Raw genomic sequence first — 16,550 nt, 5'->3', positions numbered from 1 at the left:
AAACGTGCAAAATTTAGAATTAATATGTTACTTATCTAAAAAAAAAAAGTTTTCAAAAATTGCCTTATTTTCAAAGTATCAAACTAGGAAGATCCCTTAAACATTACTGTACACTCGAGGAATTAATAAATGCTCATCAGCGTACGATTAATTAAAAACGAGTGACAGTTCGATCGTGACGTATCGATCGTCATTCTTCGATCCGTGGTTTGGTTGATCGATGGACGTCGTGTAATGTCACCGCAAAGTTTCGAATTTCATGTAAAGTCGCGTGAGAGACGAGCCAAACAGCGAGGGAAATAGAAGGCGGAAAAGGGAGAGAAAGCGAATGCACAAGAAAGAGAGAGAGAGAGAGAGAGTGGGAAGACGGAGAGGGACGAACGACACCGAGAGGGAAGGAGACCCTTCGGTTACGATGGTGCGCGTCGGTCCTACGTCGACCCTCCGGCAACCACCCCTTCTCGTATATGCCACCATCCAATGCGACCCTCCCTCTTGTACCCGGCCTCGCCCTCCACCACCTCGTCCTTGATTCTCTCTCTCTCTCTCTCTCCCTCTTTCCCTTGCTCCCTCACCCCATGGCTCCTCCCGTCTTTCTCCCTCTCACTTCTAAGCCCGTTCCGGCGATCAATATTACTCTCTATGGCTTGTCTGAACGCCAACCGAGCGCTATCATATTAAGTTCCAAGCACTTTGCTCCAAGCACTTGAAGAAGCTCCGGCACATCGCGAAAGTTTCCTCGAACGAATACGCTGTGAGCGGGCGATATTATTTGTATCTCTCCTGCACGACAGAGATCGCATCGTCGTTTTTACCCTCATACATGGTTTCTATCCATTTTCTTCTGGGACCAAGGTGAATGTAAATTTTTATTCGACATATTCTGCTCTCATCGCCGAAATATCTCGCCTCTTGTGAGAGAATCGACCTCGATGGGCGGGCAAGAAAATTTTTGTCTCGAACAAGTACGAACCAGGTCCTGTTGTCAATTAAAACAAACTTTGGGAAAAGCATTTTATCGGATATGTAGTGTCTCATTTTTAAGCAAGAAGTGAAAAATCAATTTTATGATTCTCGTAATTAACAAACGCGAATATGCGCTTGAATACCTGAATAAGTAAAGTTACTAACACATGTATACATCATCTTTACGTGAAAGATGAATTCTCATCGAACAGTAGCGTATAAAGTCTGCATTCCAGGCCCGCCAGAAGTTATCATTGCTAGTCTAATAAATCTAAACCCATCTTGTACGACAAGGGAATATATTTCTCCTCAAGTCTCGTTCGCATGGAGACCAAAGGAAAGCACCGTGTTTCGCGCGCGCTATTGTCGGAAACGCTCCTCAAAAGTTTTCCGCGACGATGCGATTTTATCCAGCGGGAAATAAAGAGTCGAGACCCCAGGAAAACATATTATCGGCGCACATATTAACGCGGATGCGCCCTTAACAGTTTACCTGATGGTACCGCGACCGGGCACGTTCCATATATGGCTTCCGTCGCGCCTTCGAGTCATCGATCTAATCCGCCATACATAAAAAATTTAGTGATATGAGTGAAATAATACGCAGGCGTCTCATGGACAAGTTTCCTCTTCCTTCTCCTTTACTCTTAATGCAAATTTCCAAGTAATTGTCATACGTCGCGTGGTCAAACAACAATACAATATGTCATTCTTAGAAAAGATATTTCAAAGTTTTTCGTGGATTAAATCTTGTATTAATTTCCAAATAATTTAATATATATAATAATAGCGTTTAATTTTCCAAAGAGATCAACTAAATTTTATCTAAAATTACGGCAACGATTCATAAATACTTTTATGCAGTTTTACAGAAAAGAGAGACATTTGTCCATCATTCATCCACGTTAAAATAACACTGGTCAATAACACGAGATCCTCTTTTTACCTTTTCTAATCTTTTCTAATTATTTCTGGTAGATTACAAATTTGGCCGTAAAAATGACGTATCGCGTCAATTTTTTGAAAAAAACTGCAATTAAATTTGCTATTTTTTGATATTTTTGCATGAGTTATATCTTTCGATGGGGACGTGTTTCAGAAAGAAGCGACAGCTCAAAATGAAGCTCAAGACTTATACTCTCTGACAAAAATGCCAAATGTCCTAGACAAGAAAGATTTTCCTAAAAAAAAAAAAAAAAAAAAAAATTTATCGCAGTGTCCCGAATCATGCGTCTCCAATTGTCCGTTATTGAAATACTAGTGCTAAAAACTATTTTAATTTTATTCTTAAGCGATAGCGACCACAAATACCTACACACTTCCATGATTTTAATTTTTTTCAAAAATTCGATCGCCATTTTGGATCCTCCATTTTTAATTTTGAAATTTTCAACACGTGATTCATAATGAGTGATCAGACGAGCAAACCCCTAAAGGACTTCCTGTCTTAGTTTTTCGGTCCCCCACACGCTCTTGAAATTTTGCCAGTTTTAAATTGGGGACACCCTGTATATACTGACTTCCATGATTAGAAGATTTTTTTAAAAAATTTTAAAATAATTGGAGAGACGTATGACTGAGGGACCCTACGATAGGTTTCTTACGTTTCGAGCACTTTTTTTTTTTCAGGAAAATCTTTCTTGTTTGGGACTTTTGGCATTTTTATCATAAAGTATAAATCTTGAGCTTTATTTTGAGCTGTCGCTATTTTCTGGGATACGTCCCCATCGAAAGATATAACTCGTGCAAAAGTCAATGAGAAACGACTATTTTAACAACTTTGATTGAGGTTTTCTCAAAAACTTGACGTGATACGCCATTTTTACGGCCCGATTCGTAATTAACGCGAAAAAAATCTACCAGAAATGACTCGATAGAATTTAAAGCAAATTTTGACGTTGAACAGTGTAATCGGACGTGCTTTATAAATATTTTGGCGTTATTCATGAGAAGCACATTCATCGCATCCGCAAATCCGTCGCGAACTGGTCCCGCGCTATAGTTCGATCGAACGTTTTATCGACTATGAAATGTTCAAAACCTCGATCGTGACGCGACGCCGGAATTCGCGTTTAATGAAATCGCGGGGAGGTCATAGGAGAGAGAGAGAGAGAGGATCGCGATCATAAAAATTCCTCGTCGCCGCGGGCGGCTACCCGCGGACGGAATTATGCCCGGCACAATGGCGTCCGCTAAAAAGGGGAAAACGGATACCACTACCCCTTCGTGTTTTGAATACCCGAGCTCGGGTAGCTCGTAAAGAACCGCGCGACACAGCAATCCGCTGTCGTAGAAACAATACTTAATCCGCCGTCCCCGGAGTATCGACGTTTCGGAAAGTGTTCTCCACCTACGTCGTGAAGTATAAACTTGAATGATTAGCAAACGCTCGACGCATTTTAATTCAACGGCGTCTCCGTTTCTAATTTATATCAATAATAAAACTCAAGTAAAAATTAAAGTCGTAACGGTATGCTATAAATACACACACGTACACATATACACATACACATCAAACAAGAGGATTTAACTCTTCATATAAATTGTATGATTAATTGGAAAAGTTATGATATTTCATATAGAGTGTTAATTTTACTGATTTTATTTCAATGAAGTATTTAGTAGAATTTATAAAAAATCCATTGACACGATTAATCTAAATTTCTTCTTTATTATCTCTCTCTATCTCTCTCTCTTAATTTCTTTATGTCACTTTTTATACGCAAAATCCGAGGTAGGGGAAAGTAAAGATATGTATATATTATTATATATGTATATAAAAGTAACAAAAAAAAATTGCAAAACCGGATATATCAATTCCCGCGTGATATATCCGGCTTTGTTAGATCCCTTCTTTATTTATTTCTCCTTATTATCTAATTTACATCCCTATAAAGTCCATTACATATATTGCATAATCAAATACTGCAGAGCCGGATGTATCACATAGGAATTGATATATCCCATATATATATATTAGGTGTACAACTTTGCTTCCGCCGTTTTCCTATAGATGGCTTTAGCGGTAAGTAGTGGTCGAAATAAATAGATCATAGATGTCATGCAATAAACTTGGGCATCTGTCAACATAACCTCATAGAAACATTAGTCGATTTGTGTCTGCATCATAAAGTTATTCTCGATTGAAAATGTCAGTTTACGAGCCAAATTCTCGTCATTTGCGGGAGGTTTTAATTTTCTGCTTCAATACGAAGAAATTTGCGGCTGAGGCTCATCGAATGCTCTCAAATACTTATGGTGAAGCCGCTATTAGTGAAAGAACGTGTCGTGAGTGGTTTCAACGCTTCAAGAACGGTGATTTTCACGTCGAAGACCGGCATAGCTGTGGAAGAGAGAAGGTTTTCGAAGATGCAGAATTGGAGGCATTACTTAATGAAGACTCGAGTCGAAGTCAAAAAGAATTGGCACGATCATTGGGAGTGGACAATACTTTGAATCATAAATGTATTACCAGTTTTTTACAATAAAGCCTCGAATTTCGGAAAAAAAAAACGGCGGAAGCCAAAGTTGTACACCTAATATATAGATTTTGCAAATCCTTTTCTTATTATCTTTGTATACATATATAAATAGCTTTAACGCAATGTAATATGTAATAGATTAATTAATATGTTTACTCCCCTCTCCCTCGGAACTCGCGTATTTATAGTATAAATTTATTATAAAATAAGAGGTGACACGAAGAGAATTATTTATGTATGTATATAACGGACATTCGTGCTGGCTGGTGTACCTATCGGTTGCGATAGGATCGATTCTTGCCACGGTATCGTAAACCCTCACCTTGCCTATCCCAAGTAAGATCCTAGGTGCGCCTCACGCACATAACGCAAGACACACGCATCCCTAATGCATTAAGACAACTTTTCTTCTTCCCGGCGCGGAATATGGGCGCAACCCACTTTTTACCTTGCGTAAAGTCGCGAATGGAGTTTCATGCGTGAAGACGAAGCGCTGAGAACCTTACACACAAGCCGTAAAGAATAAATTTTATGGGAAAGCGAGAAAAGCAAGTGGATTTTAGTAAGAAATGAACATAAATACCTATTCGCGTAATTATATATTATATATCGATTATTGAGGGAAAAATAAGTTTGTAAAAAATGAATTTAATAAAATGAAAATAAAAAATAAATAAATGAATGATTTAATGAATGCTTTATGAGATATCTACTCAAATTTTGTAAAAAGATTCTCTGGAAATTTCCACGTATTTTTGTTCAAGATTCCAGGTGAAGAAAATATTTTAAAGATTTTTTTTAGCGCAATTTTCTAAAATAAGCTTTTTTATTACACGCCTTTTCTAATTTTCTTCATTCAAAAAAATTAAATAACTTTTGTAAGATAGGCATTTTAAAATTGCATATAAAATGTCCATCTTTTTTATCACTAAAAATTAATAGAATATATATATATATCGCATATTCAATATTTTATTAAGACATTAAATATATAAACAAACACAGAAATATATTTATAATATATCTAATTTACTTGTCTCGCCAACTGTTTACGATATAAAAGCAAAATTATGTAATAAAAGATTTTTCAAGAAATTCCCTGAATCGCGCGATAAAATCTCATGAAAATTCCGATCTTTTTCCAAAATATAAAAGAAATCTCTAAGAGTTCCAGGTTTTCCATGTTTCTCCACGGAATAGACACCCCGTTATATTTTGTATAAATTTAATTCTCTCTCGGTGTTACGCCTACAAACGGAATTCGAGGGTAATGATTCGCGGTACGAATGTCTTTTTAGCATATATCAATGATGACAAGCATCCAGTGCGCGACCGAGAATTCTCGTTCGATTTTATGACACGAGACGATTTTATTGTGCCCGGATGCGTCTTCCATGCGGTTGTCGAGAGTAAGGGTAGATTTTCAGGTACCACGCGAATTCTTGCGCCGATATCGAAAAGGTCGATGAACGGGGGGAGATATTGCCCCGTGGTACCCCGCGGGAATACTCCGTTTTTCTGTCGCATTCGAAGGAGCTGATGAAATACTCTGGGCTTATGGTCCATAATTTATAGATCGACTTATATATCGCTAGATCGAAATATAACTTTATCGATCTAGAATTAAGGGTAAAAGATTTAAATCGAAAGAATATTTTCGATATAATAGTACTTTGTAATAATATAAGTATTTTGTATAACTATCAGCAAATTACATTTATAATATAGATACTTATCGATAAAATTATATTTCGACTCAAATATAGTGGTTTTTTTTACATTCTATCATATTTTTATAATTATTCGCCAATTGCCGTTATCGTTTATTAGCCATGTTTTTACTTTTAATATTTATAACAAAACGAAAAGGCTTTAGTACATAAAATATAAAAATTCAAGCAGAGGATGATAAGAGCCGAGCGCAATAAGAAGGCGCAAATAAATTATGTAGAAATCTTCTTAAAGAAGATTTGTTACCGCGCTCGGCTCTAATTAGCTCACTTCCTACTTAAATTTTAATATTTATATTGCAACGTCGCGTGATGATAATCACATAAACTCATTAGAAATTGCAGTTAATTGAAATTATTATCTAGTTAAATTTTTTTTTTTTTTCTTCATATTATATTGACTTTTAATTTATAAATCCATTAAAGAACCGACGCTGTATTGTATGCACGATTGATTCGAGATTATAATACTTGACACTTGTCACGTACAATTGGCAAAGAAAATTTAAATAAATCAAAATTGCTCCGGCGCATACGCATTCATCGGATATATAAAGTTCTCCAACAAGCGTCGAAATCTAAATCAATCGTAAAATATCCCGTAGATAGTTTCAAAACATTCGTGCACACGATAAACAAAAGCGACATCGGATATACAGATCCATGAAGACTAGGGGAAAAAAAAAAAAAAATTCGAATATCTCGCACGAATACAAATCGTCCATCTTCGCCCTCGGAAATTACGAGCTCCCTCGAGTTCGTAATTTCATCGATAAAACACGCGAGATGCGTACTTACAATTATCATTCTTGCCATCGACACGCTGGCACAGCACGAGCCCCAGGAGCAGGAGGGCCCGAATGCCCCCCGCTAGGCACATCCCTGCGGCGGCCTTATCGTTATCGGCACGCGCGCATCGTCCACGTCATCCTCGCGTAAAAGGCACGAAGAGAGAAAGAGAGAAAGAGTCGTCCCTCTCTACATATATATATAATATATATATATATATATATATATTTTCTCTCTTTCTCTTCCTCTCTACACGCACGCACGCACGCACGCACGCACGCACCACCGCGACTGACGGACACCACGACAAACCAGCCGCACCCCGCGACGTGCCCCGCGCGACTGACGCTGCTGCTCGGCACGATTTTACGCGCGAACCGCCCCCGCACGCATCGTCCCCCCATCGTCGACGTCGTCGTCGTTATCGTCAAAGAGAGAAGGAGAGAGAGGCGACCCGCGCGTGCGCCCTGAGACTATCAGTCTCTCGAGAAGGGTGTGGATGCGAACGGGGTTGAAAGGACTTCGCGACGTACTACGCCGACACCCACGCTCATTGTTGAAGCGAGTTAATGAGGACGAGCCGTAAGCCGGCTTCCCGGCCGAATTACGTGACGCGGCGTAGACACGCGAAAACGCGCGAACCGTAGAAATCGCGGAGAACGTCGTTTGGTAAATGCGATGATGATGCGGAGATAATCTTGTATGACCTGGGAATACAAGGAAGAAATCCAAATGAGATCGATTCGATTTTGATAGCGTACCTTGATAAAGGGTGACCGTATTTGCGATTATAAATTAAGAAGCGAAGTTCACTTTTTTTTTTTTTTTTTAACAGGCATTTGAATATAGATCGTCGCAAGAACGAAGGAAAATATATTTAAAATTAGGAAATAAAAAAAGAATAATTAATTAAAAAATGAAAAAATTTGAAATTAAAAATTCCATTGAGGTATATCATCTTGATTATATTTGATTAAATTCGACGCAAGAAAATTATATAAAAATATAGATTTATTTTCTATATTCACATATATATATACAGGATCAAGCAAACAATTATCACAGTCGCGCGCGATTCTATGGATAAAAAATTAAAATTACACAAGTTACAATCGCATGTTCTGAGATTTAAAAGGATGTACAATGGTAGAAAAAAACTATCATAATTAAAAAAAAATATATATTTTTCACGTCAATGTTATATTGTTTCAAAATCAAATAAATAAATCCGGATTATAAAAAAAATTAAAAAGTATTACAAAATAATATGGGTTAGGTTGTAATTAAAATTTTTTCTAATTTACAACAAAAACTTTTCATCATAAATATCCCCTGAAATCAACTGCAAGAAACAAAGAAAAAACCGAATAATTTAAAGAAAGAGAGAAAGAGAAATCATATTTTTCTACCACAAGTGCTACAATATTTGATTTTCTAGGAAATCAATAATAACTTTAAACTTAAATAATTTCCGAATTATTAAAAGAATTGTCCTCAGGTTTTGGAAGAGATAGTACGATCGAAATTTTCATGCTTTTGTCAAATGCCTCCAAAATATGACACATACATCCTTAAACGTGTTCATTTTACGAGAAGTAAGTATCAACAATTCACGAGTAACTGCGAGTTAAGGTTCAATCTATGTATGCTCTTCTGACATTCTAAATATCCTCGCCATAACTATAACCGAGCGCACAATATGCTCCTCGGCGGAGCAGATGGTGCCGCATGCGGAAGTTACAGCGCACACTGTAACTGGTTACAACGCTCCCGGTCGCGGAAGCACCGAATCGCGACGAACTTTCTCGTTGAATCCAATTTAGTAGAAAATTTAGTATTCCTCCGTGGACATCTCGCCGATAGGATGGATCCGGCGGAAAAAGTGCAGGAATTGCGAATCATGACCGCGGAGTCGCCGGCCGGCACGCGAAGAAGCCTCGCACGGAACCAAACGCGAGGATTGTCATGTCGGTGCGTATGAAGTTATATAATATCATCAGCCCCGAGCCGTGAATTTGGCGCGTGCTGCCTGAAAAAGGACGTCGAAGTGCCAGATGCGCTTTCACAGCGTTCTCCAGCTGACGAGAAAAGTCCCGAGTTGCAAATATAAGGAAATTGAATATTCATATATGCAGGATGTCCCATTTTAAAAATTCCAACCTCATCAACGTTTGAAGGAGAACGACTCGGATAAAAGTTGTAGGGAACAAAGGGGGCCATCTAATAACGACCTTGGATTTGACATTGAAGGTCATTTTCAAGGTCATTTGAAGGTCAACTTTCGTTTTTTAAACGGAACCCCTTATTTTTCATTACATACTCTTGCAGCTTACCTCAAGAGCTTTCCAAAAACACTATAATAAAGTATTATTTTCATTAAGTACTTTTTGAGTTATTTTATATTTTAATTTGACATATTTTGATATAAAAAATAATATATCTTGTAAAACAAGAATATGTAATGAAGAATAGGATATTCCATTTAAAAAATTCAAATCGATTTTTATATAACCTTGACGGTGCTGTTCAAGGTCATACTAATATTATTATATAATACGCCACTTAAAGCTCTACAATTTTTGCATGAAATATTATTCGCGAAAATGCGTTGTTTCCTCAAAAAACTGCTGATACGGGCGCTCTGTTACACCCTGTATGTACGTGCGTGTGTGTGTGTGTGTGTGTGTGTGTGTGTGTGTGTGTGTGTGTGTGTGTGTTACACACTGCTGGTTCTCTTATATGCAGAGTAAAAATATGTAAAAGGTGCGTAAATAAAATTGATTCTTAAAGAAAGGGAAGAGATACTTATACTCGAATTTCATATATTTTTCCAAAATCCGTGATATTGCCAAAATATTTTTACATATAAAGATGTTCGCGCAGAGATTTTTAACAAATTTTTAATAAATTTGGATACAGTAATTAAGACGGATTCTGTAACGCGCAATACGACCGATAGAGGAGAAAAACAATTTAAGCACCTTTCGTTTAAATGCCAGGGACAAGCGGATTCAAGCGATGGACGATTAAAACCCTTTCCTTTTAGGCGGAAAATTAGATTGCCGTCGGTGGTCGAGGTAACGGAGGAGGTGACGAGATTAAGAAGTCGTCTGCGGGAAACTAAGAAGGTGCGAAAAGTCGTCGTGGTAAATTTCATTTTGTAAGCGACGCGAACGGATCCAACAACGTCGATTCTCTCCGAAAGTCCTCTTATCGAAGGGGGGAAAAAAAAAAAACTCGATAGAATCGCAAAAAAATATTTCCTGATATTGTAATTATCGGAGGTGGAGCGTGTAATTCTCCGGATTGCAAAAGACAGATAGAATTTTTTTGTACATCTTTCTCGAGATTGTAATTAGACAGCAACGAGAATTAATCGGATGAGAGCTTGACAGGAAATGTAATGTCAAAAGTGTAAAATTTTACAGACAATTAAAAAATAATAATAAAGAATAAATAATAAAAAAAGAAACAAAATAAAAAAATAAAATAATAGTCTTTAGACGCGATGAAAATGTTAATAATTTTATGTTAGGATTGACAACTGGGGAAGAAAGTAAATCACATTTTTTTAATACCACTGACATATTCGTCAGTGATAATTGATAAAATTAAAAAATTCCAATGTGCATCTTTACTCTTTTACAATAAGCTGATAAAAAATCAACAAGGAAATATGCCTCCTCATTATTAATAGATACTTAAAGAACTTATTCGTTTAGTTAATTATTTACACATCAAAATTTATAACATCTCACGAAATACACAAAGAACTTTTCATGTATTATACATTTATCATTTTAACAAATTTTGAGAATCCTGAATCACGATTTGTACACAAAGCCAAATTAATTTATAAAACCTGATAAAAAATGAATTCTCCGAAGAGGCGAAAGTTCAAAAATCTATTATTTTTTTTTTTCATAAAAGGATAAATTTTAATAATCACACAATTATTCGGCGTGATGGAAAGGAACTATCGTTATATAAATATAATCAAATTAATGAAATAATAGCGTTATCATGTGAGACGTTGCGATCCCATAAATCTACGCAAGGCATATGTATATTCTAGTCAATAAAAAAAATCCCACCGACTATAACAAACACCACAATTTGCAACTTCACCGATTGTCATACCGTGGCGTCGAATAAGCGAGAAAATCGATAACGTACAACGTGTCTGTCATATCCATCGCGATGTCGTGAAGCGATGACATAATGGTGTATCGTAGCCAGCCAAAGGGTTAAATCGATACTACGATTTCAAACTATATCGGGAAACATTCGAATGGCCAAAGAATATATAAAACGTTACAGATTCTTAAAATTTTTCATGTTTTGTAAAGTCTGTTATATTAGGAGGAAACGAAAAAAAAAAGTAAAAGAGAGAGAGAGAGAGAGAGAGAGAGAGAGAGAGAGAGAGAGAGAGAGAGAGAGAGAGAGAGCAATATTGCTCTCTCTTATATTTGAATAAAAATAAAAAGATTAATTATTACATGTAATGTAAAATTTTAACTGCGTCATTATGAAAATATTAATTATTCATTTCCAGGATGTCCATCTAAAATTTGTAAACACGTTCCCTGAGAATTTCCTGATTTTTCGAGAAATTTGTTCAAAATTCCAGGTAAAATTAAAGAATTTTTAGATGAAACTTATCGAAATAAATTCACTTATAGCAAAGGAAAAATAAATTATTTAAATTTTAAATATCAAATTTAAAAATGTATTGAGAACAACTAAATGACTTTCGTAAGATAAACATTTTTCATTTGCATAATATTTTCATTTTTCTATCATTAATTAATTAAGAATTACAATAAAAAATATATACTCAGAATTGTGTATTTAGTATTCTTTGCTATAAATATATATGTAATCAAAGAGAGAGAGAGAAAGATATATATATATTTATAATATATTTGAAAAACATAATTCACAATCATTGGCCAATCAGATTACCGGTACTTGCATTATAAGAACAAAATGATCAAAGAGAGAATTTTTGAAAAAATTTCTCGAGTCTCGAATAAAATTCCATGAGAGTTCCTTGATTTTTCAAAGTAACAACAAAATTCCTGAAAAATCCAAATCTTCTGCGTTTTTCCAGGAAGTAAACATTGATACGTTGATTTTGTTAACAATATTTGCTATTGTTCGCATTGATAGCGTGAGATAAATTGTAAGAGGCCTTTTTGTAATAACCGGTAAGACTCTGGAAAAATTGCTTAAACAAATCTACAAATTTTTATATCCTTTACTCGTCTTTATTGCGTCATTTTACTCATCCCTTTCGTTCTGCTTTTGTCTCGTCTGCCGCTTTACGTATATCAACGACCGTAAAAATCTCTTTTACATAATCCACGCACACACATACAAACGTTTTATTACGCTTTTGAAGCATCACTTATTAACAGGTCTTCTCTCTCTTTTATCTTCTCCCAATCTAGTTTCCATCGCGATGGCTTTTCGCGTACGCTGAGAGAAAACCTTCAACGTTGCTTATTTTAATAGCAGCGCTTTAAATTAATATCTCAGTATTAAAGCGATTTCTTTCCATTACCGCGGGTAGTTTTGCAGTTAGGCATTAAATCGGACGTTGCAACGCGAAATCCCATTTTACAAAAATTAAACAAGGATTGCGAAAGAATACGGCAGCCGCACGTGGTGACCGCGAACTATCGCGCTCCCACGCACACTCACCGCGCGGAGATTCTACGTTTACCTATTAATTAATCTTAATCTCGATTAACCGAGCGACAGCGGGGACCTTCGTTTGCCTCTTCGTAAAGCAGCTTTCGGGATAAATTACGGTAAAGCGCCTAGGTTAGGATCGTAACCAGAGAAATGTCCTGAGCGCACTTTTCAAGTAGATTTATCTCGAAATTTGAATTCGACGACCAAAAACTTTGCCTCAAACACAAAATAATTCTTGAAAATTTTATTTCCGTCCCAATGTGAAATAATTAAGTATTTTCAAATAATTATCATTACATATATCACCTTTAATAATCAATTGAATCGGCAATTAAATATATTGCTACTTTTATTATTATTATTATTATATATACGTTCTATAATAATTCGTCAAATAATCGAATTGGTCTTACATTTGTGAATATTGAAAAGTTTGACTCAATTATAATTTGAAGTTGATTATAGTCATGAACGAGGCGCGCGACCGGACGAAAATTAATTAAAATGGAAATCGTGAGAAGAAAGCCGCGCAAATGTGGATAACATCTCTGACATGTATGATTCTGGGATCTTGCACTCTCTTCTCTCTCTCTCTCTCTCTCTCTCTCTCTCTCTCTCTCTCTCTCTCTTTCTCTCCTCTGTAAAGAATACGCGGACACGTCCTTAATGGCACGCTATTTAAATAATTGCGCGTTCACGAAATAGCCGGACGTTTTCTTCGTCGTTTCCTTACGCCTTTTCCTTCGCTCTCTCTCTCTCTCTCTCTCTCCCTTTCTTTTTCGTCTTCTTTGTCCTTCTCCGGGACTCTCACCGTATACTCGCGTGGGAAAAATCGCAACACAAGTACCGCGCATAAGAATCGCATCGTTTCGAAAAATGCGAGGAATTCTGTCGCTTTCAATTCAATGCCGCGAAAATCTTCAGGATAATATTAAGATTTTATGTAAACGAAGGTAGCAAAAAATTCGTTTTTTTTTTTATTAAAATTAAGATATTTATGCAATATATGCAACTGTACGATGTATATTATTCATGATCGTATTATTCAAGTATAAAGATAAAATAATAAAAATTCTAAATTATCATACATCTCGAATTGTTATTAAAATACTAGTGCCAAAAACTATTCTAATTTTGTCATTAAGCGATAACGATCACAAAAATCTACACATACCCACCTCCATGATTTAAATGATTTTTCAAAAATTTGATCCGCCATTTTGGATCCTCTATTTTTTATTTTCATATTTCAACACGTAATGAGTGACCAGGTAAACATATATATATATATCAACTTTCATGATCAGAATAATTTTTTTTTTTTTTAAATTCTAGTAAGGGACAATTGGAGAGACATATGACTGGGGGACACTACGATAAATGTTTTTTTATGTTTCAAGCACTTTTTTTCAGAAAAATCTTTCCTGCCTGGGATTTTTGGCATTTTTATCATAAAGCATAAGTCTTGTACTTTATTTCGAGCTATCATTGCTTCCTGGAGCACGTCATTGAAAGATATAACTCACGCAAAAGTATCAAGAACGTATATTTTAACAATTTTAACTGACATCTTCGCAAAAATTTGACATAATACGCCATTTCTACGTCCAGATTCACAATTAGCGCTGAAAATCTACTAGAAATAAGAGAGATCTGATAGAACTTAAGGCAAATTTGGTGTTGAACAATATTATACAATATTTACATTATAATTATAATTAAATTAAATGCGAATCTCTACGTTCATCGCCAAAAGATGAGCATTATTCAAATCGCGCAATCATGAACTATCTGTGTTTCAAGTTTGCGTTAATTGCGCCAACGATTGTGCCAACGAACGATGCATCGCGCCTTCGTCGAATCGGTGACCCTCGATAACGCCGAAGCAGGGGACTCGCTAAGGTATTCCATATCTTTGAATAAATTTCTACGGATGTAATCCGTATAAACGTAGAGGTGGACCGGTTTTAAATGCTCCGCACGGGCTCGTCGCTCGCGAAATCGTTACCGCCCGGTATTGTTAACGCGGCGAATTCACACGTAGATCGCGAAATGAATTTGCACTCCGACGACGGGATTCGTCTCGACAGAATCGTTATCGACGCGGCTGCATCGCCAGACAGGAATCGATTACGCGTTCAATTCTATAACGCGAACGATGATGTTTCGAAGGACGGAATCTCGCTAGGTTTCTAGTATTGCGATAATCTAAAAAAATAATACAAAGGGCAAATAGTATTGTAAAATATCTCACTCTAACAATTATTGTCTCGATGAAATTATTGTCTCTTTAATAATTTAATATCAACGATTCGTAAAGTATTAGGTGTACAACTTTGCTTCCGCTGTTTTCCTATAGATGGCTTTAGCGGTAAGTAGTGGTCGAAATAAATAAATCATAGATGTCATGCAATAAACTCGGGCATCTGTCAACATAACCCCATAGAAACATTAGTCGATTTGTGTCTGCATCATAAAGTTATTCTCGATTGAAAATGTCAGTTTACGAGCCAAATTCTCGTCATTTGCGGGAGGTTTTAATTTTCTGCTTCAATATGAAGAAATCTGCGGCTGAGGCTCATCGAATGCTCTCAAATACTTATGGTGAAGCCGCTATTAGTGAAAGAACGTGTCGTGAGTGGTTTCAACGCTTCAAGAACGGTGATTTTCACGTCGAAGACCGACATAGCGGTGGAAGAGAGAAGGTTTTCGAAGATGCAGAATTGGAGGCATTACTTAATGAAGACTCGAGTCAAAGTCAAAAAGAATTGGCACGATCATTGGGAGTGGACAATACTTTGAATCATAAATGTATAAGCAGTTTTTTACAATAAAGCCTCGAATTTCGGGAAAAAAACGGCGGAAGCAAAGTTGTACATCTAATAGTTAGCGTTCTCTGACGTTCTCGTAAAATATATAACTTGTGGAGATTCATGATGCTCCAATCAGTGACAGATTACGAGATTTAGATTACATTTCGCGAATTATTTCAGTGTATTAGGAACGCGTGATCGGAAAAAAATATTCGCCGTATATAAACTGATTTTATAAACCTCATAATTTTATTTCGATACACGCGCCGCGACGTTGAATGACACTAGGCAAACCTAGTCTTCAGCACCATTTGTTAATTCTCGCGCGAAAAATAATCGCGACTCGCGCGACGTTTTTTCACTCGTCCTCCTCAACACGCGAGATGATTACCGCAGAATCGCGCGCGCGTTTTCTTTTTTTTTTTTTTGTACTTTTCATTTCCGTATCCGTGCGACGCACGCTCTCGCGATGCCGAGCACGTGTCGCCGCTGAAAATCTCGTTTCGGAATCGATTAGAGCCCCCTCCCTCCCCGACCCTCGCTGCGAGGAGGGTGACTCGCCCGGGGTTTTCCTGCGCCGTCGCTAAAAATGTTGGCGAGAATTAATCGTACGCGACAAAGCCGGGGCAATAATCGTAAGCGCCGGTTGTTATTCTTCCGAACTGTCGGACGTTATTGGTCTTCGTCGTCGAGGTCCTGGATTTTACGTTCCCGTATAGGGGACGCGAAAGAGGTCGATGAAACGACAAAAGTTAACTTATGGCGTTAATCAAACTTCCAAAGGTTGCCGAGTCGAAATAATGTGAAAATCGAAGCGATAAATTGCGAGATATTGCGATTACGTCGTGGAAAAATTTGACCGAGATTGACAGATTCTTCTTCTTAGAAGATGTCGCAAATTTTTCAAGATTGACATCGTAGCACATTGATTCCAATTTTATCGAATGTACCGGAAAATTAACTTTCACTCAGACCTCGCGCGACCGTTATCGCTTCTGTATGAACCACATTTAAAAGTTTAAATCGATTAGTTCTAATTTTAAAATATACGAGATATCCCTCCTTCTCTC

At 36.7% G+C, this 16,550-nt stretch overlaps 1 protein-coding gene across 2 annotated transcripts in view; it reads right to left on the bottom strand.

Annotated features, from left to right (window-relative positions):
- LOC138933430 (uncharacterized) overlaps nucleotides 1–16,550 on the bottom strand; it is a 217,818-nt gene that overhangs the window by 109,433 nt on the left and 91,835 nt on the right. The window contains exon 1 of one of the 2 annotated variants that reach the window (XM_070296144.1): nucleotides 6,977–7,297. The exons of the other annotated variant lie outside the window; for it this stretch is intronic. Within the exon in view, the coding sequence (XP_070152245.1) occupies nucleotides 6,977–7,058 (82 nt within the window). The 5' untranslated portion in view covers nucleotides 7,059–7,297. Of the gene's footprint in view, nucleotides 1–6,976; nucleotides 7,298–16,550 lie in introns of those variants that run through there. 2 annotated transcript variants of the gene reach the window in all.

This window comes from Polyergus mexicanus, unplaced genomic scaffold (genome assembly GCF_030449975.1).
Source record: "Polyergus mexicanus isolate NDT 795.1 unplaced genomic scaffold, iyPolMexi1.0 SCAF_1, whole genome shotgun sequence".
Taxonomy (NCBI): domain Eukaryota; kingdom Metazoa; phylum Arthropoda; class Insecta; order Hymenoptera; family Formicidae; genus Polyergus; species Polyergus mexicanus.
The sequence above is the reverse complement of the archived record's forward strand: the minus strand, read 5'-3'. Positions and strand labels throughout refer to the sequence as shown.